Genomic DNA, 26,429 nt, shown 5'->3' on the forward strand with positions numbered 1-26,429 from the left:
GAGACATTATAACCACTTCCTTGTTGCCGTGTGGATCAAGACCTGTACCCGAGACTCACCTAGCTCTCCTTCTCTTGCAGACCACTCCGGACACCGCCCACTGTATATAGTCTCACCCTGTAAATAAATTCACTTACCTTTACTTCCGTCTCCGTGTATTGGTCTTGGTTTCGCTCTTCTGGACAGTACCTCCCGAGTTATGAAATCAACAGCTTCTATCCTGACGCTGGATTTATACCCGGCGAGAAGTGAGGAAATCTCTTCTTGGTAGTGAGTTTTTTTTCACATTTACATTTTATACACAAAGAGAAACTACAGCACAGAACTTCTAGGAAGCCCTCCCACTGCAGCACACGTCATGAACAAAGCATATATTGGTTTGGTTATCCAACAGAAACAACAACACAGTGACAGTCCTGTTGGCAGAGATGGATGTTTATTTTCAGTTGATGACGACAGAGTTGGAGGAGGAAGAGAAGGACATGTTAGAAGAGGAGGAGGAGGAAGGTCAGGTATTTCTGCTGTTAACCAAGGGGATGACAAAAAGGAGTGCAGGTAGGTGGCACATTCGCCCGCTCAGTAGAACCAGAGCTGAGCAGGGTGAGTTCAGTCTGTTAGTCCAACAGATGCGGCAGAAGGACGGTGGGAGGCACTTTTCATATTTTGAGGTGACCACCACTCGTTTTGACGAACTCATTTAAACAACACGCACCGACACACAGCATGCCGATCTCTGTCCAGGAAAGATTAGCTGTAAAGATAACTGTACTTTCTAACAGCCTCACCCAGCTGCTCCTCCAAGCTATTCATCTTGCTAGCACACCAGCCAGCTTCTGGAAGCGGAGCAGTTGAAGCAAAATGACAGCATCACAACTCAAGCTCTATTTCGCATAAACAAACACCCCCGCAAAGTTCTGACCAATCACACGATATTGGCGCGTACTCTTGTGAGAAAAAGTTCTGCCCGGACCTTATGGACTGAACGAGTGCTCGTTGCTCCTGTGAGAACAAAATGATGTGACTTTCATCACGTCACTATGTGAGTGTGAGCTGATTTCATCACTTCTCGTGGAGTATAAGTCAGCCTTTATTTGTGAGATGTCGTTTCTATGAAGAGTAATGTAATCAAGCAAAATGCAACAACTGAGCATTTACCAGACGTACAGACCCATGTTAAAATCAGTGTCAGTTTAGCTACTTTACTTTTCAGATATTGTTTTGCTACCGATAAGATAAATTAAGAAAAGATTAGCCTTAACTTATCAAGTAGCCATTATTCACAGTGTCACAGTAGCATTTGACAGCAAAGAACAACAACAACACATCCAATTTACATTGTAATAGAATTTAAACAAAAGACAAATAAAATGAGCGATATTATGAACAAATGTGTTTATCTATGTGGCTACATGTAAAAAATGGATATACATATCAATTTTGCTACTTTTAGATAGCCTTTAGCTACTTTTTTGCCCCTTAATGCATGTGACTAAAACATCTGTGGAACAAGCCAACAAATACTCTGCTAGCCCTCAGGAAGGAGGGGAGGGAGTATGATTTGCACATGAGGTCAGCTCACATAAATAAAGCAATTTTACAGACATTGAGCAAAAATTCAATGTGGTAGTAGCTGAGACTGATCCCCAACACAGACCATGCTGGTTTTTGTTTATTTTCTGCGGCGAACCACTTATCACCGCTTCTCTAATGGACTGTAGCATGTTTACTTTGCATTAAACTACTGTTAAAGTTTAAAGTTTACTGTAATTTAGCTATTTAAGAGAGACTCACAACCTGCTGGCCTACAAAAATACTTAGTTTTGCCAAGAGCAATGACCCTACTTACCTGTGACTTGGTGACAGAAAAATTTTAAAAGTTTTTACGGGGCGGAGAACCCCCTCTGAGTTGTCATGTCTGTTAGAAAATATGCTGAATCAGAGTTCGCAGTTGTCATGGCAACAACGCTGTCATTTGGCTCAGTGAATGGCTGCTGGATAGTTAACTGGGCATTTCAAGCGGCATATTTGAGTGAAAAGGAGCTTGCTGGGAGGGGTGATTACTAAATGAGAACATCTGGGAAGAACTAATGAGCAACAGATGTAGTGAATGAGTGAGAAGAGGAAGTCAGGAAACCATTGTCACGGAAAAACAAAGCAGGTGACAGAAAACAAACAAACAAACAAAAAATAAACACAGAAGATGAACAAATTCCACAAAACATAAAAAATAAACACAATCTGAGCTGATATATAAACTGAAAACATATTGAAGATCTATTAACACGAACATGTTAACAAGAATTAAGGTTAATTTAAAACAATCAAAACACCAAGAAAGCCCTAAACCTTAACCATAGGAAGTGTATTACAGTAGATTAAATCATAAACATGAGGGCAACAGGTGGGTACAGAAAAGCTGAAGTAGGTATGATGTAAGCTAAAAAATAATGAGCACTGCATATAATACGTTCTTGCAAGCAGTGCACACAAAAATAATAGTAATATATATGTACTTCTTATTTTACTATATTTACTAGATAATTCCAATTCCGAAAAGGTGGGACAATGTGTAAAATGTAATAAAAAAACCCAAAATGTAATGATTTGCAGTTTACATAAGTCCGTATTTTATTCACAATGGAACATTGTAAGCATTTTAAATGTTTAATTTTAGAGGAAAATAAGGTAGATTTAAGTTTGATGGGTGCGACACATCTCGAAAAAGTGAGAACTGGGGCAACAAAAGGCTATAAAAGTAAGGTGGAGGAGTATTTAAAACTGTGTATAAAAATAATTGAACAATTTCAGAATAATGTTTCTCTATGAAAAATCGGGAAGAGTTTAATTATCCCTACAACATGGCCTTCACCCCAACCTGTTTGGGATGTGTCGCTGCCATCAAATTCAAAATGACCTTTTTAATGCTCAAAAAAGTACAGTTTCTTAGTTTAACCATTTGATTTGTTCACTATGTTTCACTGTGAATACCATATAGGTTTGCAAGATTTGCAAATCACTGTATTCTGTTTTTATTTAAATTTTACACAATGCCCCAGTTTTTTGCAGAATTTGTGATGAGCCTTTATTCTTATAGTAGTTCCCAGCAACATGATCATCTGAAACTAAGTTGCTGGGAGGAGGAATGATGGCAAGACACCAGGCTTCCTTTACAAGCTAATCCAATCCAATAAAAGTGTGATCAGAGCATCCAGATCAGGTTCAAGGTCTCTTTTATTGTCCCCAAATGTCAATTGAGTCTACAGCTGTTAGTAAAACCTAAGCAACTCACATACTAAACAGCATTTACACGTACATGTTGGCCTTTAAAAAGCTTCTGGCTGATGGAATAAAATATTTCTTGAATTGATTAGATCTATGGAAGGATGTATCTGACAAACTGTTTCCTCGGGGGGATGACCTAAAAGACGGATTTGGCTTTTCTCAAAGATCTGCTGAAAATCTGAAGAGAAGTACCAAACGTGTAGCTGCACACCGTTTCAGTGATTTTTCGGATGGATTAAAAGCGATAAAGTGATTCTTGCTGTAGAAGATTATTATGTTTTATCGTGGTTGTGATGTTTGAATCAATGTGTGCTAGTCTCTGTCTCTGACATTTCAGCTCAAAAGTTTAAATAGTTGAAAGTCTTTTTATTTGAACTAGTATATTAATCTGAACCAAGACTGTGGATTATGAAAGTAATTTCATTAAGAATTGTTAGGGCTGGCCAATGGGGATGCTTATGAAAAGCAGCTGTTAAGACCACAGGAAATAAAGACAATTAGTTGCAGGACTAATCGTTTCCCCAATTTCAAGGATTAGAAACTTTTATCTATTTTAATATGAGGCCTGTACAGGAAGCCCGGGGTGAACATTACTATGGTGTTTCTTTTCAGGCATAAGTTAGATGTTACAGGAGGATGAGATCAAATTTCTCACTAATTAATATCACAATGAAACTTAGAGAATTTATTCCTTGATTCACCATACAATGACAGTTCAGACCTTTCAGATGAGGGTTTTGTGGAGAAGTTATGAACAAATAACATCTTACCTGATAGCTTTTTGAACAGTTTAAATTGAACAGGACTGACAAGCTAATGGCTAGTCGGAGCAGGGCTAAGACCAAGGTGGTGTTTGTTGTCTTAAAACAGACAGACAGCTGTTCATGCTAACATTGTTTTATAAATCTTTACCATCGGACATGGAGGTAGTTGGAGTGAGTTAGATGGAGGAGGACTTGCAAACCCTGACAAGGGAACAGCCGAAAGAAAAATCAGAAGAACTCTACTGTCAGTTTTGCATTAGACAATTATTCTGGTGGAAGTATTATAAAATTCTCAAGCTGCACCAGAAGTGCTACTGTTGGCTGCTGCTGTTTGTGTTTGCAAATAACCACAGAATTGTATGTAAATAACTGCAGAAAGTGAAAATGACAGTAGTTAAAAGGTTTATAAATTAGTTTTTGCAGGAACCTCTTGAAAATGTTTGAGTTAGGAGATGTTTTAAGAAGGCAAGACTGACTTTGGACTTGGCTCCACCGAGACTAACCGTTAGGTTCTAAATCCTGTCAGAATGAAGCTCTTTTTCTCCAAATTGAGGTCGTTGAAAGAGCTTTCTACAACAAGTAAGATATTAACTGTTCATAACTTTTACACAGAACGCCACTTTAAAAGATCTGAACTATCACTTGAAGTTGATGTCAGTAGACGCAGCAATTTCGATCAAAACATTTAAAGTTTTGTAGAAGTTTTCAAGGTAAAAATTCTAATCTTAGCAAAAAGTGAAGTTAAAACATTGTCTTTGATTGACTTGTTACAGCTTTGGACAATTTTTTTGAAGGTAGATGTTGGATTTTTTATTTATTTATTTTTCATAACTACATGAAAGAAAAATATTTATGTAAAAAAGTGAAAGATATTTTTAAGAATAAAATGTTTTTAAACAAGGGATTGAGTGAGATACGAGCCAACGCCTCAGTGAGAATCACAAAAACATTTCAGGCATGAAGATCTCTGTTAGATTTCTGAGTGTGAAATCACATCTTTACATGTAGACAGTTATTTTTGTGTTTGATATTTGTCAGGAATGTGTAGTTTAAAGCCTAGAGAGGTGATGTGTCAAAGAAATATGCACTAATTTGTTATTGTCCATTTTAAAAGTACAGTAAATGTAACCCTAAATATGTATTTCAGAAGTCTGCAGGATAACAGTAAAGTAAACATTTATACCAAAAACTTTTTTTATGATACATGCTAAAAATCACTTGATCAAAGGAGAATATAATTCATGGGTCAAAGATGACCCAACATTTTGCTGCTGTTATGTTGACTCATATTGGGTCAGTTAAAACCTTCTTATGGGTGTATTTATTTATGGATGATCAAATCTAAAGTCGTTTACCTTCCCTTAGTAATTTATTCACTTATGCTGAGTAAGTTTCACGTATCCCAGAAATCCAACCCAGCGCAGCGTTAATCCTTTATATCATCATGCTCCCTTGTGTAAATGCTGGAGGCTAACAAACCACGAGGCAGCAGAGCAACTCAGCTGCCTGTAGGCACCAAGTATTTGCTGTTTCGTTTCCCACTGGCTGCTGGTGCTGCTGTGTTTCAGACTTTCACATACCCGTATGGCGGTGGATGCGATCTGGAGGTGGTGCAGCCTGCGCAGGGTGCCCTCTCTGTCTGTAAAGTAGGAGGCGGCCAGCTGGTGGAGGGCTTCCAGAGTCACTGCGCTTGTCGTATTAGAGTTCTTGCTGCTGCCCTCGGCCCCTGACGGCGAAGACTCCAGGCTGAGCTTCCTTTTGTCCACAAATATTGTCAGGGACTCCTCCCCTGGTGACAGTCAGACAGAGAGCTTCATTAGCTCTGACGGAGCGGCACTAATCACCTTTCATTAGTATCTTTTCAGATAGGAGAGAGCAGTGGTGATTAAGTGTTGTGGGGGAACTGATGCTGTGGATGATTGGAGGAAAAGACACAAACAAGGTCTCTGCATCTATTAGACTCCTCGTGAATAAATAGATAATTGGAGATCGCTGATTACCTTACTATAATTATAGTGATCATCCTAATCATAATGGACAAAAGTTTAAAAAAGCAGATCTTAAGTCAACACTACTTTCCCGAATAACAGAAATTGTGCATGACACTAATGATTTTCTCAAAGAAATCTCATTCTTTCTGTTTTTAAAGATTATGTTGCAAGTGTCATGTCAAATGAAGACTTCAGCATAAAAAAAAATATGATGGTGTGATGTAAGTTACTTTTTTTGGTGTATTTGCTCACTTCTCCAACTTGCCTCATCCTTTCTGCAGGTACAACATCAGTCTCACACCTCAGAACAAGTGTGAAGCCCACCACAGGGTGAGGCCTTTTAGTTCTCTTTTAAAACCTCAAGATATTAGGAAACATATCGTGTTTCCCAGGTCTCCGCCAGAAGATGGATGAGCAAACTCTGAAGAGCGAGTTTGCAGCAGGAGCTCTTTGGCAAACCTTAATCTAAAATCCATCCTCATCTTTAACAAGATGTACAAAAGCCACAACTATCTGATGATGTGTTTGACTTATACCTTGCTAAAGTTACTTTGTATGTCTCAAAATTGCCAAGTTAAAATAACTTGTCAGAGCTTATTGTTTGAACAATAAGCAATATATTTAGTTCTTTTTATTACTAGTTAATTCTATAAACCCAGGAACTTGTGAAACATTAGGTTAAAAGTCCATAAAATGGAAAATGTTGCATTTGTTATTACTGTCTAGTGTGACAGAATAGCCACAATAGTGAAGTGTTATGACAAAAAGCAATATACAGGACATGTTTTTTTATTGATTACTCAGCGTACTTTATCAGGGGGACAATCTATACTACAACCCCAATTCTGAAAAAATTAGGACTTTGTGTAAAATGTGAATAAAAACAGAATTCAATGACTTTTAGAAAAAACTAAGGTAGTTTTGAATTTGATAGGAGCAACACATTTAAAAAAAATAGTGAGAACATTGGCAACAAAAGGCTGTAAAATCAGTGGTAAAAACTAGAAACAGCTGGAGGAGCATTTTGCAACTAATTAGGTTAATTGGCAACAGGTCAGTAAGAGGACTGGATATAAAAAGAGCATTTTAGAGGCTAAATCTCTCAGAATTAGAAATGGGCTGAGGTTCATTCTCTGCAGAACTGCATTAAAAAATTCTGGAAGAATTTTAGAAAACTGTTTCTCAGTAAAAATCTGGAAAGACTTTGAGTATCCCATCATCTACAGTTCCTAGTATCAAAACATTTCAAAAATCAGACATTTCTGTGAGTAAAGGACAAGGATGAAAGTAAAAGTCTTTGCATACTCCATGAGAAGTTATGAAGTCGGCTTACAGTCACGTGGCTGCGTGACGAAAATTACATCATTTTGTTCTTGTAGAAGCTTTGTCTGCTGCTTCTTGAAACAATTATTATACAGTTATTTTATTTCTTCTGCTCTGCTGAGGTTGTTAGAAAATACAGCCTCTTTACAACTGTTCCAACAAAATATATAAAGCTATGAACTTTAAAGGACCGCGTGGAGACACAGGCGGCTCTTCGTGGCTGTGGTGGCTGGGAGGAGGTATGCCTCGGCCGGGCAGTGCGGGGACACGTTCCCTTTGTTTGCTCATTATTGTGCAAGGCATTTTGCAAATGCCAAACGTTGTGTACTGTCTCAATCAGTTTAACAAACACGTATGGTCGTGGTGAGGGTTGGAAAAATCAGGAAAGTTGAGAAGCTGGTGGGCAGAAACCCGTTTTAACCCTGCAGGAGTTTCCATGAGATCCGATCTGAGTGTCTCGTGGACTATAAAAGTTGTGTGTAGAAACGAATGGCTCGCAACCTCATGACTGCAAACTGACTTCTTGACTTCTCTTGGAGTATATTGGAGCCTTTAATATTGAATGCCTGTGATCTTCAGGCCCTCAGGGGCCACCGCAGTAAAATCAAGTCTGATTCTGTTCTGGACATCCATGCATGGGCTCAGGAACACTTTCACAAACCATATGTGAACAACATTCAGAAACAATGCCATATTCTTTGGTCCAAAGGTCCTTAAAAGTGGACTGAGGCAGAATGGAAACTGTTCTGCGGTCAGATGAGTTGAAATTTTAAAATCTTTTGGAAATCACAGACATCACATCCACCGTACTAACGAGGAGAGGGACCATCAGGGCTGTTATCAGTGCTCAGTTCAAAAGCCTGCCTCCCTGATGGTATGGGGGTGCATTAGTGTCTATGACATGGGCAGCTTACACATCTGGAAGGACACCAGCAATGCAGAAAAGTGTACACGAGTTGTAGAACAACATATGATCACATCCAGGCAACATCTTTTTCAGGGAAGGCCTTTCATATTTCAGCAAGACAATAAACTTCTGCATCCATTACAACAGCATGGCTTCATAGAAAAAGAGTCTAGTTTCTCAATTGGCCTGCCTGCAGTCCAGACCTCTCACCAATTAAAAACATTTGCTGCATCATTAAACAAAAATCTGACAAAGAAACTCAGGATTGTTGAACTGCTAGAAACGTACATCAGACAAGAATGGGACAACTTTCCCTCCAGAAACTCCAGCAACTGGTCTCAGTTTCTAGACATTTACAGACTGCAGTTAAAAAAGAAGGAACGCTTTACATTGGTAAACATGGTCCTGTCCCATCTTTGAGATGTGTTGCTACCATCAAAATCAAAATACCTACTTTTTTTTTTTTTTTCCAAAAAATGCAATTTTTGTTTTAAACAACTGATATGTTGACTGTGCTCCATTGTAAAAAAATATAGGTTCATAAAACTTGCAAATATTAGCATTCTGTTTTTATTTACATTCTCAACAACATCCAGACTGTTTTAGAATTGGGGTTGTACAAGAATCTGACACCAAGAAGGCCAAAAAAAATGAGTGTAATACACTCACTGGCACCCAGAAGTAATGGACAATTTGGATGTAATTTGGTTCACATGCAAACCAGCAATGGGTATGAAAATGCTTTGATTTGCAAGAAGCTGGTACTTTTAGAACAAGCACCAGAGGGGTTGTTTAGTTGTTTAAAAACCATCAATAAAAAAGCACAAGAATCAAACTTTTCCAAAACTAAACAAACAGGAATGTTTCTAAGTTGACTGTTAGAATGGCATTAAAAGGTTTTATAAATGTCTGATTCATACAAGTCTGATGTGATCTAGGTGAAAACAGATCATTCTACTGATGTTGTTGAATATTTGTCTGATTTTGCAATTTGTAGATGGCCCCTAAACTCTCGACTCTTTCCTGGTGATGTGCTTTTGTCCATTTCCTCATCCACTCTGAAAACACAACACCTGCCGCATAGACACCAATGTTACTATGTTGTTTGCTAAACCAAGATAATTAATTCCCACAACCTTCTATGTCATGGGATCCTGTAATGCGTGTGCACCAAGCATTACAGGACCAAGTATTTAGACACTCTTTAAAACTTGTGTTATGTTGCACCTTGTCTCGATGACTGACATCAGCTGGACTGCAGTTTCACTGTCCCATGTGCAGGCTGCCATTACCATCTGGGCGGAGATGTGACTGGAGTATTGCTGTAATTGAACTAATTGTGTCATACATTTCAGTTCTGCTTTACCATGGATGACCATCGTGTGTGACTATGGCAGCGTTGAAGGGAAGAGAACTAACCCTGCCAGTGTTGTGGAGAGACATACCAGTGTTACTCCTGACATCGTGGTGTGGAGCGACACAGGATATGACTTCAGGCCACCTCTGGTAATCATCTGCTGGATCTCGAGGACCAGTTATAGCAGCTGTGGGCCAACTTGCTGCAGGAGATGACTCAGTTCTTCACCAAATCCCCACTTGTCTCCAAGTTTAAGAGGTGCTATACCCTACTGACATTGGACCGGCGGTGTTCCTGTACTGCCAACTCTGTCATCAATTTAATCTGATCTAGTAATCATTGCAGCACAGTCAAATAACCTTTGAACATGTGCAGTGGTATTTTAATTCCAACACTCTGTCTGAATGCTTAACCTTCTTATTGTCAGTGAGTGGATTTATACACTGAGAAAACAGTGAGTGGTTAACAAAGGGATCAGCCAGGGTCAGAGGACCAGTTTAAGCCAGAAAAAGGCAGCCAATTGTATCAGTGAAGGGACAGTCTGTCCTCGGCTATAACCACATCACAGAATGTGGTAATGACATGTCATTACATTTTATTTTCTCTGACAAAAGGCAATTAATAGATTCAACGCCTGCTCAACCCCAAGGCCTGTGAGCTGTATATTTCATCCTCTGTACCAGTCCAGAAGGGTCCTCCAGCAGCTGAACTTATGCAGCTCAGAATTTATGATCACATGGGCAGTGTGTGCCAACAGTGAATGCACCATAATAAAACTCCCATTCAAAAGGGGGCGCCAAAAATACAATAGACAACAAATAGCACAGGTCTCACCATAAAAAGGAAAGAGAGAACAACATGGTTGTTGTTATCCACATTTGGTTCACCACTTACAGACTACGAAGACACAAATTGTGTCAAATTCCTAAAATTAAAAAAAAAAAGACTTAAACTTCTTTGTACTGAAGATGAAAAAAGCAGTTTTTTTTAATTAAAAAGAAATTAACAACCAACAGTAGTGTTCAGTGCCTAAGCTACATTTTCTATGTGGATCTATGCTACGGTAAATTTTTGATACAAAAATTTTGTCTTTGTTTCTCCCTAACTGTTGATTTCAACCTGTTATTAGGTTCATGAAAACTGACATCACTGACAACACAATTGTGTTGGGAGGTTTGGTGTTGTTTCGAACTGTCATGCACATCTCAAATTTTGTTACTTGTCTTGGCAACTGAACAAAAGCCAAGATATGACAAGTATTTCATAATCTGCTTAAATAAAATGAAACTCTTAGTTACGTTTTTGTATAAAGAACGTTTTTCCTGCGAATGGCTTTTGTGCCATTCCTGCTGTAAGTTGGTATTTTGTGACACCCACAAGCTTAAACGAAGTTTAAAAGAAGAACTGCAGTGAGTGCTATACATCTGAAGAATTAATATAAACAGTGACTCCATTCTCTTCACATTTGGATTGGCTCACACCATGGGTCATGTGCCTGTATAATTCTACCTTAAGAGCCCCTTCACACTGGAAGACAAACTACTGTGTAAAAATTCAACCAGTGGGCTCCTCCATAGGTATGGAGGGTTTTGAGCATGCACAAAACCTCCATAACAAAGTTTTGGTGGTGCATCATTATGGTGACAGTGTATTGAGTTCCTGGGTGCAGCATGGTGGCAGTGTATCCACAACTCAAGCAACGGGGTAGTTTGGTTGTGAAGAATCTGAAGCAGGACTGGCCACGCTAACCTGGGCTGCAACCATGGCAGTGAAACAGAAATGGAAATATGTGACACTTGTGTCTGTAAGTTTGTGCCAGTGTTGTATGATTTTCTAAGGCATAGCTGCGACCTGACACAGTCCAAGAGAGTCATAATAGCAGGAACAAATAATTTGTCGAGTATGAAGAATATAGAAAGGTCATGATTGCTTTTACAGTGAAAACGGTTTTCCAGGTTCAGCTGCATTCTAATACAGTAGGTCATGAAGGCTGTGGAAAGAATAGCAGTGACATCCAGTGTGACGGAAAATGTCTTACTAATTGAAGCCATAATTATCGTAAACTAAAGCATAGGTCAATTTAAGCGAAAGGCACTCTTAAAAGCCATTGTCCAGTTCCTGCTTTTTGTTGAACTTGCACATAGTTCAGCAATTTAAAAGTTCAAAATCAAATAAGCTCTATGGTTTCACTGTTCTAATCAGTTTTTATGATTGCAGTCTAAAGTTCTGTCAAAAAAGCAGCTTCTTTACCAGTTTGATTGCCGTTTGTTAAGAAATGATATCCTTGAACAACAGTAATGAATTTCTACTCTTTAGAAACAATGTTGTTTGATAGGAGAACAAAAATATTAAATCTGTCTTTGTTGCACACTCAACCAAGCATTTTGATGTCTTTGTGAGCCAAAATACACTCATCCAGAAAATAAATATATTTCGTGCTCTGTTGGTCGGAAGTCAGCAGACGGTAAAATCAGTGCCCCATATGTTGGAGAAACAGAAGAAAATCGCTTTAGAGGCTACGGGAATCAGGCTGGCTTTGAAGCTCAGCGTGTTCTCTGTACCTCCCAGAGTGGCAGAGAGAAGGAGGTGGGTGCCGTATTTCTTGATTAGGCTCTCTGTAATCATGTGGAGGGTCGGCCTTCTCCCCAGCTGGCGGACGGTGTGCATGAAGTCTGGGTCGAGGGGCAGAGCCAATCTGCCACTGCCACCGAAACCATCTCGCTTCTCCACCGCCAGGCTGTTGACCTTCCATCGTCCAAACTCCCTGGAAACACGCACAGACATATTTGCGCAATAGTTTTAATTATTTTGTCTTATATTGCACTAAATGTTTTGTTGTGTTTAGTTTAGCACAGGGTTCTGTTATTACATGCAAAATGTAGGCTGGCATTTTTTAAAAAATGAAATAAGCAAGACCTTCTCTGAAAATAGTCATCTGGATGGCAGCTTAGGTTGCTTCAAAACCTAATTATGTCATTTAGAATTAAAAATTAAAAGTGTTTTAACAGATATCCAAGTTAACCAGGTCATGTGCCCCCATACAGACATGGAGAATAAATTTTAAGGTTTATGCTGATCACAAGATGAACAGCATTTTTTATGTTAGTGCTGGGTTTCCTCTAGTTACTCTGGTTTTCTGCTACTGTAAAAATGTGCATGTTAGGTTAAAACAATAGTCTGGTCAAATTAGAAGTGATGTTTAAATAGTTATCAATAATTAGTACCTTATCAGTACCTAAGGTACTAATCTACTCTACGACATCAATCATAGAGCACAGAATATGGAGAAAAGGGCAGAAATCTTCATTCAGGCTTGGCTAATGGCTAACCAAACAAGTGCTTGTTTTATATTTTCTATCGCTGGTGCTGCTGATTAAATCAGTGTGCCTGATCAGTGTGCCTTGTTAATTCAAACTCTCGATGGACTGATACATATAGCAGCGTCAGCACCAAAGGCATGATATAGGTTTATGCTCAGCACACAAACAGTGGCGTAGTCACATGGGTGTTGTTCAGTTGAGAAAACGTCAAACTAAACAAACAGTGTCATGCATAAATGTAGAGGTTTAATATTAACTACTGTAGCGTTCTTTTACACTGGTATGTTTATGAGAAAGAGTTGTTTTATAAGCTTAAAAAGCGATATAAAACGGGAAATTTGACTTGCCATTAGGCTAGACTGGAGGAAAACTTCTGCTCTTTTCTCCGTACTTTGTGCTCTATGACTCATAGTTGATAAGGTACTAACTTTTGATAACTACTTGACAGAACGTCACTTCATAATGATTAGACTAACCCTTTAACTGGGGGCTTTAAATTGACATTAGGTGTATGGACTATATGTCCAGAGTGTACCCCACTTCTCTTCTGTTTGCCAGTGGGAATAGACACCAGCAACCCTCCACCCCCATGACCTTAAACAAAATGAAGGGAGTAGTTTAAATCTTTTGAAGTGAGATTATGTGGAGTTATCTTACCTGTTGGAAAAAATAGTTATTTTATGACCAAATTAACAAACTAACTGCTAGTCCCAGCAAGGCCAGGACTGAGGTGAATTGCTGCTGTCTTAAAACTATAATATAAATAAATTCAAGGGTGTTTATGCAAATTATATTTTATAAACCTTTATATTACTGCCAACCTTGTGCTGTACAATTATTCCTGCAGATATATTATAATTTTCTCCCTGGAAGTGCCCCAGGCTACACTAGAAGTGCTAAACCAGTTGTACTTACAAATAATCATAGTGTTCTTCATAAATAATTGTGTAATAAAAACTGACAGTGGAGTTTATATAAAGTAGCATTTACATGTAACAATTTGAAACTTTTGTGAATCGAGTTCTTTTAAAATAGCTGCAATCCACTTTGGGCATGGCCCTCCTCGGACTAGCTGTAAGCTCGTCAAGCTGGTCAGAATTAAACTTTACTTCTCTCAACCTAAGTCATTCAAAGAGCTTTTTACGATAGGTAAGATAAAAATGAGTCACAACCTTTCCATAGAACCCCATTCAAAGGATCCAAAATATGACAATCGGGTGCTCCAAAAAATAAGAGGGTGAAAATGGTGAGTCCACGATTTCCGAAAAAAATGAAAACAACTTTGATTCATCAGACCCTCTTCACCTCAGTTCATTTTAACATAGCTATACCCAGAGAAGATGCTTCTGGGTCTTGTTTAATCTACATATTATTTTAATCTATGTACTTTAAATACAATTGTTTGACACAGTATGGAAAGTATAAAATAAACTGCATACAGACTTATTTTTTTGTCTTAGTGTTTCGTCAGTCAAGCTTCCGTCTATCACTTGGCCAAAATTAGATGTGTTAACTTCATGTTCTGGTGCTTTAATTCTTTCATTTCAACCTGAATCCTTGTCCTCAGCAGCAGGTGATATATTTTAAAATTAAACATAAAGCTGGAGACATTTTTTAGCTTTTAAACAAAGAAAAGCTGATAGTTTTTAAAACTGTCAATGTTTATTTATGACTGATATTTGGGGTACAATTGTGAGAAAGGCATCAACACCATTATATCACCTGCATTTGACTTAAAAATACATATTTAAAAAAAAAACTGATCGATCTGGCAGGAAAATGTGATGAAGTGTTTACACATTGAGAATGAGTGTATTCTCACATTATGAGCTCAACATGTCTAAAGCGTGAGCAACTGTGTAATCACAGCATGTGGGTTCAGATGTTATTTCTTTAATTCGAAGCACAAATCTGTAGATTTTCATCTTATCTTACTAAGATTTCATCTACGTCGTGGAAATGGCAAATTTTATTCATTAAAGTAACCCTGGCAATGTAGTGCAATGCTATGAGTAACATGACAAGTGTAAAACCATAAAACGAGCTTGCATCATCAGCTGCCATCATTTGTTGCCCTGAAGCCAGGAGTCTTGCTTAACTCATGTACAACCCTCCGGAGCACCAGTTAGAGCACCTCTCCCACGTCACTGCCTGCTGCTCTGTGCACATCCCTCTCCTGAGGCCATCAAATCACTACCACGAGAAAAACGACAGCCTGAAAAATAATTGGGTGAACTGGGACAGTGTGCAGCGTGTCATTACAGGCAATCATCGGAACAAAAGGACAGGATGAGTGTCCGTCTCGGCAGGACAGATGGGTGTTTAGCCTACAGCGATTCTATCAGCATGTATACATGGCTAACGGGAGAACTGTCAAAACGTGGTGCTTTAGCAAAAATGAAAGCTTTGTGTAAGTACAAAAGTGACCAGCGGAAAACTTTTTGAAATGGTGAAAAGGTTTCTGAAAGGTGCAACGGTGGGGAGCAAACTGACAGCTTAATCACATGCTGCCACATGACTGCCAGCAATGTTATGTTCACAGTGGTTTTAAAGTGGTCGGAGGCACTTTAATCCCTCAGGCTATTTAACAGGCCTGGAGAAAGGTATTCACAGTTTCAGTGTTTCTTCTTATCAATGACACCAATGCATAAACACTGAAACACCTGTGTTACTGTCCAGCCATTATTATTCCGTTTCCCGCATGACTTTTGACTTTTCCTGCAGCTTTTGAAAAACCCATACAAAATACGCTTAAACATGTAGTTCAATCAGTAATAGTGTGCTATGACTTTTGGTAGTACTACATCGTACAGTGTAGACAAAATGTCCACATACACAACAATGAGATTTTGGTGAATCGAGTGAGAAAACTCAGTCCTTATTGGAGCTCGATAGCTCAGTCATAATATTTAAAGTTTAAACATGCCATGGAAAATTAGACTTTTTTTTAAATGAACTGTTTTGGTTTTTGGACGTGTTTAAAGATTTTTACACTGTTGCAGTTTTATGATTGTTAAATATTTTACCACCAATCGTTCAATTTAAAGTGTAATAATGTAACATGCTTCAACTTTTGAGCTTTCCAAACCTTCTGAAATATTTTTTGATGCAAATTATTTGGCTCAGGCAGCTAAAAACAAGCAAAAAAAGCCAACTTTTTCCATCTCTCAAATGACTCCTCACTTAGTACTGCTTGTGTGGAGCCATTTGGGAGCTGAAAGAGCTGGGTCTGAATCGGCTCCCGAATGGCTCTCAAAAAAGGACTTAGAGAGCCATAATCCATCCATCCATTTTATTTTACCCGCTTCTCCTGCCCAGGACAGGGCAAGCTGGTGCCTATCTTCAGCGAGAGTCGTTATGTCCATCTCTAATTTGTGCTGTCTAATTTTTTAAAAACAATTGCAAACAAACTCTTCCTGTTCTCACAAACAAACAGTTTACACATCAAATCATAGGCATTTTCATCTTCTTTCAACCTCCATTGTATCTGAGCTCTTAGTTTTCTCTTCAAAACTGGATGTTCATACCTCCAATATAAAACACTATAGACACACAAAAATATACAAGTGTGATGAACAGAAACGTACTGTTCACTTACCAAGGCTTACTTTCTAGTTTGTGTTTCTGTCTGCCTGTCCTTTTAAGAGGCCTGGTAGAGTGTGCCAGACACAGGTATGTGGTTACCACGGTGACCCTAATGGTGTGGTTACCATGGTGAGCAGCTTCAACATTTATTTTCATCTTGGTTCTCTTTACATTTCTTCAACAGTTTATACTTGACAACATCGACATTTTTTCATCTTAGATTATTACGAAAGTATGTCCCAAATTACTATTGGCCTTCTTAGAAAGAAAGTTGATGCATGCTGGAATTTCAGGCAGTAGCTGCACTGGAAGCTTTCAATGCAGAGTTTTTCAAGTGCTTTTTATTATTATAGCTGTAAGAAAAGATTGGATGAGGATGAAAAACCGAATGGCCTGTTGCTTTTTTTTTACACAGTTGGACTTCATGTTACTGTCATCCTTAAAATATTTAATCTGTAATCCTCCATCCGGCAGCTGTATTGCAATTGTGAGCAGTCATCTTAAAGCAAAGAGGACTCAGGGCTGCAGGGTAGGAGACCTGAAATAATAAAGTGTCAACAAGCCGACGCTGACGTCGCTCATCCGTAACTGTCCGAGCCGTCTGCGCCTTTGATTTTCCACTAATTTTGCATGAGAAGAAGCATGAAGTCAGGGGAATGTTAGGAGAGCTGATGCAGCAGAGGCATAAAAAATAAATCAAAACAATGCAGGTCTGGCTGAAAGATAAACACCACCGCCTAAAAAGATTCCTGAGATAGGATAATGGAGCAATTGATTTATTCGCTTGCAGATGCACACTAAGTATTTTTTTCCACTTGGTTGAACCCTTGGCAGTGGTCACCGCAGAAAAGTAACAACGTCTTCCTCGGCCAGACCCCACAAGACAAGAAAAACTGTGACAAATATCAAATCATCAGGACCCTCAGACCACCTTGCATGTGGGTTAACACACTAATAACAGCTGCACCAGAGCAGGGTTTGGGGTGCTTGTGAGGAAGACTTGGACAAAGGTGACAGGGGCTGCTGTTAAATGCAGCTGCAGGAAGTCACAGAAAGGATGCACCCCCTCCCTCCCCCTCCCCCGGTTTGTGATGGGATTAACTACTGGTCTCCTGCAGCATGGGGGTCACTTTTGAAACATCAGCAGCCACACATCCATCATATGGCCTGAAAACCCCTGAATCAAAATGCACGAAGTATAGCTGGAAGTTCGCAGTCAGAATACTTAATGGCAGGAGAAAAGGGCACACTTTGCATGGCTCTGCTCAACTTGCCACGGATTTGGTGCAGGTATTACCTGTGTGGCAGAGTAGGGCTTTAAAGCTTTTTGCAGATAAAATGCTCCCTGAGACTGTTATCCTGCTTATTTAGGGAGAAAAGAAAAAAAACATGCAATAAATGTGCACATGAAGGTCTCACCTATAGATCTTATACCGGGTGCTGAAGCCCTGCTGGTAGCGCTCCAGAGCCTCCTGGAACTCCAGGGATCGGTGGAAGGGCCCTTTATCGGACAGCAGCCACTCCAGCGACCCGCCGCCCGGTCCGGCCGCCCCGGAGGTCCAGCTGCAGCAGAGCCACAGACTCAGAGCCACCCCCTCCCATAGCAGAGACAGCCGCTTATGACTGATCCTCTGACGGCTCATGCTTCACCCAGCGACACCTCATCCTCTCCGGACTGGGAGGAGGGCAGAAATTAGGGGTGGAAAAGTGGCGCCTGGCGCAGATCTCTGAATACTGGCGTAGGTTGGGATTTAAATCCAGCCGAAGAAGTACCGATCATAAAGAAACGCCAGTAAAAAAACAAACAAAAAAAAAAAAAAAAAAAAAAAAAAAAAAAAAAAAAAACAAAAGACACTAATCAGACCCGAAAGACGCGCTCAGAGAGTGAACCTGTCCGAGCTGCGAGTCGAGGCTCCGGAAAGATCCGAGCTCGTCTTTCCAAGCGCCAACTTGTTTTCTCGTCAACTTTGATTTTGGAAAGCAGCCTCCTGAGTCCAGCTGCTGCCCCTTCCCCCCCACACACCTCCTCCTCTCCACTCTCACCCCCCACTCCAAGCTGGAGACACGGAGGAGTTCAGTCCGAGGAGGTCCGTGCGCTCCGAGACGGTCCCAAAGGTGAAGCGCTTTGGGCAGATTGCATCCCTCTGTTGCGCCGCTTGGTCCTTAAAGCAGCTGCTCAGGGGCAAAATAAATTAGAAAAATCTAGTTTCATTGTAGGCTTTGGGTTCATATGGGTCCTGTAACCCAGTGAGCCGCTGGATGAATGTTCTCCCGCTTCAACAAAGAGAGCTTTTCTTCCCTAGAAGCAGGAGGGCGAGCAGCGCATCCTGATGAGGAGGGGGGGATACAGTGATCACTGGGTGCGCTCAAGTTTCCAGGAGGGGAAGTGTGTGTGTGCGTGTGTGTGTGTATGTGTGTGTGGTGTGATGATGCTGCATCAGGACTGCCCCCATCATTCATCGTTACCTTCACCTAATCCTTATAATTAAGGCTGCCAATGCGTCGAAGCACTTTTATTGCCATTCGGTGCTTATTGTTTCCGCAGCTTTGGCAGCTTCTGCCAGTGTGTTTGTTTGTCTGTCATGTTAGCAAATTAGTTCTTCAACCACTGGACAGATTTTAATAAAACTTTCAGAAAGTAAAAACTCGATGTAGTCTACAACTGATTAAATTTTGAGGTCAATCCAATTGAAGACAGCAATCACAGATAAAATATTAAAAAAATAAAAAAAAGATCTTAACAAATAAAAATCATCTATAATTTAATCAGCTTTACAGATACTGATCAAAACATTTGGTTTGGCAGTGGTTGAGAATTATCCCCAACTTAAACTCTAACAGACTTTGTGCAATATTTGTTTTCTACAACTCAGTCCGTTTTACAGATATTGAACTAAAGTTTGGTTAGTAGTAGCTGAGAGTCACACTCAACCATAACTTTGAGTCTTTAAACTTTAGCATTAGGTGTTAGATTCAATCTTGTTTGTCTGTTAGCAAAATATGTCACAAACCACTGGATGGGTTTTCATGAAAATCTTGGAAAGCAATAATTGGATGTACATCTACAGCTGATTAACTTTTAGAAAAATCTCAGTTCAAGATAGTCAACACAGCCGATCTACCTTAGGCTGCAGAAAATAAGTTTTACCCTGTCAGTGCTACAGATATTGATCCTAAACTTGATGTGGTAGTCGCTGAGAGTTATCCTTAACACATCTATACAGATCTCACATCAGGTGGCGCAAATCATTATTTTCAAAGTTTGACCAAATTCCATCATTTCTCATCATAAAATGACTTTAGTCTAAAACTTTGGCACATTTTTATTTTTATTATGTTTGCTGTTAACATGGTTACCCTAATGAGCCACTGGACTTTACACAAGAAAGTTGATGTTTGTTAGAATTACAGTAACTTCATTGGCACCTTTCAGAATTTTTTGTCAGAAATGTTTGTCCTTACATCTGAGGGAGAATGCTGCAGTTTAAGTGTTAAATGGATTCTGATAATGGGTTTATTATTATCTTACTCTCCCTCTCTTTTATAGTCTCGTGTCACAGATTCAGAGCCTGCAGCCCGCATTGCTAAAAGGTCCAAGTTTCCTCGATGATGTGCACGTTTGTGAGTGTGAAAAACTGCAGGCCATTAACAGAAAACAGGTTTCTTGGTTTGTGTGATGCAGGTTCAATAGTGCACTCAAGTCTGTTCTCCCCAAAGTGGCGTAATTTGCACAAAAATGCTATTTTTTCATTTAAAAGGGTGCTTAAACTCAAAATTATGCAAAAGAAATCTGTGACCTCGAACTTGTAAATAATGTTGCCTCAACCCTCATAACAATTTTCAAGCAAATTCTCATTATTTTTGGCATTTCTCCCAGGAAGTGGTGGGTGAAACAGAAGCACAGGATGGATGTTGATTTGGATATTTTTGCCCCTGCCTTCCTTGCGGCAACATCACAGCTACTTGAAGTGATATTTCTCTCATGAAAAGCTGAGTGGTGCGAGAGGAAAGCAGTTATAAGCCTTTAAATTGGTTCCGGAGGAGAGCCGTGTGGACAGGTACAGGTTATTATTTACTCCACAACCTATTGTCTGTACTAAAAGCTAAATTCTACAACCAAAAAGTTGTTTTCTGGCTGTTCTATCAAAATTAATGTTTGCCAGAGAAAAATCTTTCTCCCAACTTGTCTTTGTTTGTCGTTCACACAGAAACACTGATTGACAAAGACCTCGTGTTAAATGAGCTGCACACAGTGTCTTTTATCCAGGAAGGAGTTGAATCAATAGTCTGTTTCTATTGATTGCCTTTTTACGTTATTGTTATTTGGCCCCTCAGGAAGTCAGTGGATGTTTTTCCTTTTTTTTTTTTTCTTTAAGTTCAAATTACCAGAATTTGTCAATCCGGTAATGAGGAGGTCACGTCTTCAAAGCCCAAATGTCTGTTTGCTCCATAGGTTCTGGAGGAAACTGTTTGAAATTTAAAGCAGGAGGCAGTTTTCTTGTTATCTGTCAGGAGGAGGATTCGCTTCCCCAGGTAGCTGATCTTGACATTTGGGACATGTACCGTTGATAGTGAAGCCCATGTTTGCTGGAGCACTAAAAAGAAATGCATTAAATATTCCAACCAGTAATTTTTGAGGATAAGGAGAAGGAGAAGGAGTCTAAATGAGCTTTTCCCTTCAGGCTACAGACTGTTACAGTCGCTGGAAATCTGGGTCTTTGTTGTCTGGGTGTGCTGTAATTGAAAAGTCCTTCCCCTCCTCGCTAGCTACCCAACTTCCCTTCCACCATCTCAACCAGCAGTCTCTTTTTTTCTCTCTTTCAACAGCTTTGGTTTTTTCTCGGTTATCTCTTGTTTGACTGCTCCTCTCCCCACCCTTCCACCTCTGTCAGCCGCCCGCTGAGCTTTAGGATGAATGTAGGCGATTTTTGATCATATACCCTCCCCCCCCAAACCTTCCACTGAATCAGCTTCTTCCAGCAGATGAGAAATGGGAGGAGAAACTTCCTAATACGTACAGGAAGATGATGTGAAAAGGGGCTGACGTGGCGGCGGTGTTTATACGCCTGAAAACAAATGCCTCCGGTGCCTTAAATGTGCAATATGCTGCCGTAATCGCAAGTCAAGAACGACATTGTGAATTCCTCCCACAGGAAGTGAGGAGATTTGAAGTTCAAACGTACCTCGAACATTTCGAAGGATTAGGCGTAAAGAAGGACTGTATAACTGCGCGTGTCAAACTTGGCACCATCTCTGTTGAAGTGACTTTAAAAAATGATTAATTTTTCTCAAGAGCTTGGTGCATTCCAAGGAGTTCTGCACTATTCTTTCTGTTTCAATAGATAACACGCTGTAGCCTCCCGGTTGACGAGAGAAGAGTTTAACTAAGTAATTACTTCTTCTGAACCTTTTATTGTGAAAGAATGGATTTTACTTGATGGGCCCAGTGTAAGGCAGATCATGACCACACAGTGCGCCCATTGTTCTTTGAAAGTCTCTCTGAAATGGAACGGCGGTGTAGCTTGGCAGGTGGTGAATGTGGAAGTGCAAACAAAATGGAACTGATGATTATGAGGTCTCAGCTTTGCTAATTCCATTTAACTCTGGAGTGAAGACAGCGATTGGACACAAACCTCTTTACCGTGAGTAATTGGACTGGCTTTGCACAGAAGATGTTTGGAAGCGACACAGCAAACGCCCCACCCCTTGGTTTTGGGGAAGTGTGAGTGGGCTGAGGCACATGATTACTCATTTCAGCGCTTTAAACACGATCTTACCAGGGAGATTTTATTAATGTTGGTTAAAGGTCTAGCATTCCTTGAAGTCCATCATCTTTTTTGTTAAACTAAGATCATGTTACGATGAAATGGGACGGAGTTGAATCTGTTTTTAAGAGCTCAGAGCGAGAGGATGCCTCTCAGGTACTGCCACATCAGTTTTTAGCTCAGTAACTATATAACTGACTGAGTTGGCTAATGTCAGTTAGCTGCGATGGTCATTTTTATTTGGCTTGTCACAAAAAATGAATCAGTTGTAGATGTAAATCCAATGATTACTTCAGAGAGCTTCATTAAAATCTGTGCAAGGGTTTATGAGATATTTTTCTAACAGGCAGAGAAGGTTAAGGCTAAGAGTTTATGATTTTTTTAAAGAACAGGTCTCACACATTTAGTGAGCTCTCATTTATTCATTAGTCATTCAGTGGTTTGTGAGATATTTTGCCAAAACAACGAACTAACAAGCATACATACACACATAATGATAATGTCCTAAGCTTTAATTAGATCTCCCATACAGCATCCTTTAGCATAAAGATGGGTGCAAAGAAATGATGCAATTGTGCGACATCTCCCTGGTCTACCTGGTTGAACACTCCTTGGCTCTCTTGGTTATTCAGGTCAGGGAACATACATGTCCGAGTCTTTGTCAAAGCTTTGGCTTTTGTGGCCCAGCTGCTATTTTTGCTTCCTCCCCATACATGCCCTTTCATTCTTGAGTCACACTGGAGCATTGGAGGGCTGACCTAGAATACTGAATGCCTGTCACACAACAGGACATGAAGAAAAGGTGCTTAAACACCAAAGAGGAAGTAAAAGTTCATGATAGCAATACTGAAGATGGTAAGTGCAAATGAAAAATTCAGTCTTTGTCATAGAAAAATGAAATTCATAGCTATTCATAACCACTGCTATAGTTCAGTCTGTTGCTAAGGAGTGCTCTAATAGCACTCTACGTAAACCCTTAATAGTAAGTGTTAACATCATTACTTAAAGTTCCATTAAGTGCATACCTAAACACACACTTGTGAACATATCAAATCAAAGTATTGCCATTGGTAGATTAATAGCTGTCATTGGTGCAGCGTTTACTTAAAAAATATGAATATTTTCCTGTGTTAGCCATGTTTAAGGATTTAAAAATGCTTGATTTCCTTTCTTTTGTGTAAACAGAAGATAAAAAGCCACATCCTACAAAGTGTATTAGCTAACCATCGGACCAAAAATGGAACAGGATCACCCTGACTCCGTCCAAGAGAATGGAAGAACAGAAAGAATGGAGCTCAGCTACGGTAATGCAGAGCACTAAATGTGTGGCAGATGTCCCCCTCGTATAATTTTCAAAACATGACAAATTAACTCATTTTAGCACTCCGCTTTATGGTTAGCCAAATTGTTTAACTAAATGCAAAGTTGCTGTGCTTCATTACCTAACCTCTCCTCATTAATGAATCTGTTTATTGTTGTTCAGGCTTTTAAATCCCAGGGCCAGGGGGTCGCACAGAACATAAATCATCACTGCATTACATTTTTAAGTCGCAAAGCCAGCTTACCATGTCACATGACGACTAGTTCCCAGAAATCATCAAAATCATTGGAAGTACATACAACTGCAACAAGGGCTATGTTCACACTGCAGACAAAAGTGGCTCAAATTCAGCTTTATTGCCAGTATGTAAGACATTTGACTTTCATATGTGGTCATAAATCAAATACGTATCTGATGCTTTGTTAAAGCGACCTCAGTCTGAACGCTCATGACGCATTTTATCCATTTACATCACCACGGTGTGACAGACATCACAATCGTCACAATGGAGTCTGATTTTGCTCACATTAAAAATATTATAATGTGAACAACTAAATACAAAACACGTTCAGATGTCAGCAAAAAAATCGGAATTGAGCAAAAAGACCTGCAGTGTGAATGTAGCCTCTGTCCAGAAGTAGCAAAAAACAACTAAAATGTCTGCTATGATAAACTGTGAAACTCACTAAATAATGTACTGTATGACTTTTTCTTCAAGTTCAGAATTTATTTACCTGGGAGATTTAAGGAGATATTATCAAGGTGACTGCTACTCAGTATGAGCCAATTTAAAGGGACAGTCCGGTGATTTTTAAAGTAATAGTATGTCAAATAGTTATCAGTAGTTAGCACCTTATCAGCCGTTAAATCAGTCATAGAGCATGAAGTATAGAAGAAAGAGCAGAAGTCTTCTTCTAGGCTAGGCTACTTATTGCTTTTCCAGTTTATAAAACGTCAAAATTTAATCAGTTGTAGATGTTCATCAAACAACTTTTTGGGGCAATCACCTTAAAATTGTCTTGTGGTTGATGAGATAGTTTGCTAATATAACAGACAGACAACAACAACAACAACAACAACACACAGACACAGAGGCAATAACAAGACCGCCCGTACTGGTTATTTCAAACAAGACAGTGATGCAGGAAGAAGACATCTCAGACCTGGTTGTACGAAAACAGCATCTTGCTACTATTCCTTAAAAACAAAATTTCAATGCCTAATTTTCAGTTTTGCGTTGGTTTAAATTTTATTTAATACACTTAATATATTGTGCAAAGGCACCAATTTGAATAGTAAACAATCAAAGTATATGTTTAGCATGTTGCTAAATGAGCATGTTAGCAAGTGTATTTTTATTCACCTTAATGTTGCCAGCAGAGACAAGAGGAGTTTGTAGCCAAAGAAATGAAAAGAATCTGAACAATGTGAGCTGACATTATGTAAATGAATGTCTCTCCCTAGGAGAGTCCGTGCAATGAATAGAGTCTAATACTTTTCAGACACTTACGCATTCACGGGAGATTTCTGTTCCGTCTATTTTCTTTTTTTTTTTTTTTACATCAGAGGTTGGCTGGTAATTTCACTGATTTCAAAGAAAAAAAAAAATCTTATGAAGCCTTTCCATTACCACATTTCTTTCTTTCACAACATAATAGAAACTATTATATAAAGAATGAATGCAAAATGATTAGAAATTGTTTTTAAAGTATGCCAATAGGTTTCTTTAACCATTTATTGAAAATAGTTTTTTTTAGAATAAGAGTTTTCAATGTAATGATTTCACATTTATGTAACATAAACTGATCTGTTACCTTTAGGTATGTTTTACAATGTTTCTGTAGAAGAACAAGAAAACAAAAAAAAACATTTCTCATTAGAAATTGAGCAGTCACCTAGAATTTAGGCTTTATTAAGGTTGATTGATTTATTGTTTCCTTTTCAATACAAATTTAGCTCTCTTCTTGGGCAACAAAGCAAGAAATAACCACTAGTTTTTTGGGGGTCTGAGATAATTCCTTTTTGACATCAGAGCAGTGAAGGGAAGCAGCAGCTGATTATATTAAATAGTTCACTCAAACTTAGCTCCCTTTAATCCTGGATTTTTGAGCTCAGACTCGGTCAAAAATAAAGACTGAATAACACAGACCATTTCTTATTTATGGGACTGCTCTGTAAACTGTTATGATGATAATGCAGAAACTAGATTTCTGTCTTTAACATCATTAGATTTATACTTGGCTGAGATCAGTAAACCATGACAGTGAACATCATATGTGTTTTCTGTTGAGCAATAAAGCAGTTACCCCAACAATATTTAACACAGTCTTAACCTGGACAAAGAAAAAGCACATATTAGACAAAATTTACAGAGAGATTATCAATTTTATATGCTATTTTTTTATCCAAGTATAAAAATGAAGAGGGTGTGTTAAAATTTATAAAAGGTAAAATATATGATATTATATTATCAGGAAAAAAAAGGGTTGCAGGTTTGTCTCCCGGCCTTTCTGTGTGGGGTTTGCATGGTCTCCCCATGCATGTGTGTGTTCACTCCGGGTGTTTTAAAATGTCCCTGGGTGTGAGTGAAAGTGTAAATGGTTGTTTGTCTCAATATGACCCTGTGATGGACTTGCAGCCTCTCCAGGGTGTACCCCGCCTCTCACATAGTGGCTGCTGGAGAAAAGCACCAGTTCCTTGCGACCCGAAAAATAAAAAACAGGTACAGAAAATGGAGGGGTAGATATTCAGAAAAAGCATGTAATGTTATAGGTCAAGGAACAGTGGATCAGATCTTCAGCCTTGCAAAGCTGC

General features: G+C 39.2%; 1 protein-coding gene across 1 annotated transcript in view; it reads right to left on the reverse strand.

The window, feature by feature from the left end:
* The window catches only part of LOC108238250 (BMP/retinoic acid-inducible neural-specific protein 3), a 38,689-nt gene extending 19,805 nt beyond the window's left edge, over positions 1–18,884 (reverse strand). The window contains exons 1-3 of the mRNA XM_017420212.3: positions 17,949–18,884; positions 12,186–12,388; positions 5,627–5,835 (exon numbers count right to left, since the gene is read on the reverse strand). Coding sequence (XP_017275701.1) covers positions 5,627–5,835; positions 12,186–12,388; positions 17,949–18,172 — 636 coding nt within the window. The 5' untranslated portion in view covers positions 18,173–18,884. The remainder of the gene's footprint in view (positions 1–5,626; positions 5,836–12,185; positions 12,389–17,948) is intronic.
* Positions 18,885–26,429: the final 7,545 nt, after the last annotated feature.

The sequence above is a fragment of the Kryptolebias marmoratus genome, linkage group LG20 (assembly GCF_001649575.2).
Source record: "Kryptolebias marmoratus isolate JLee-2015 linkage group LG20, ASM164957v2, whole genome shotgun sequence".
Lineage (NCBI taxonomy): Eukaryota > Metazoa > Chordata > Actinopteri > Cyprinodontiformes > Rivulidae > Kryptolebias > Kryptolebias marmoratus.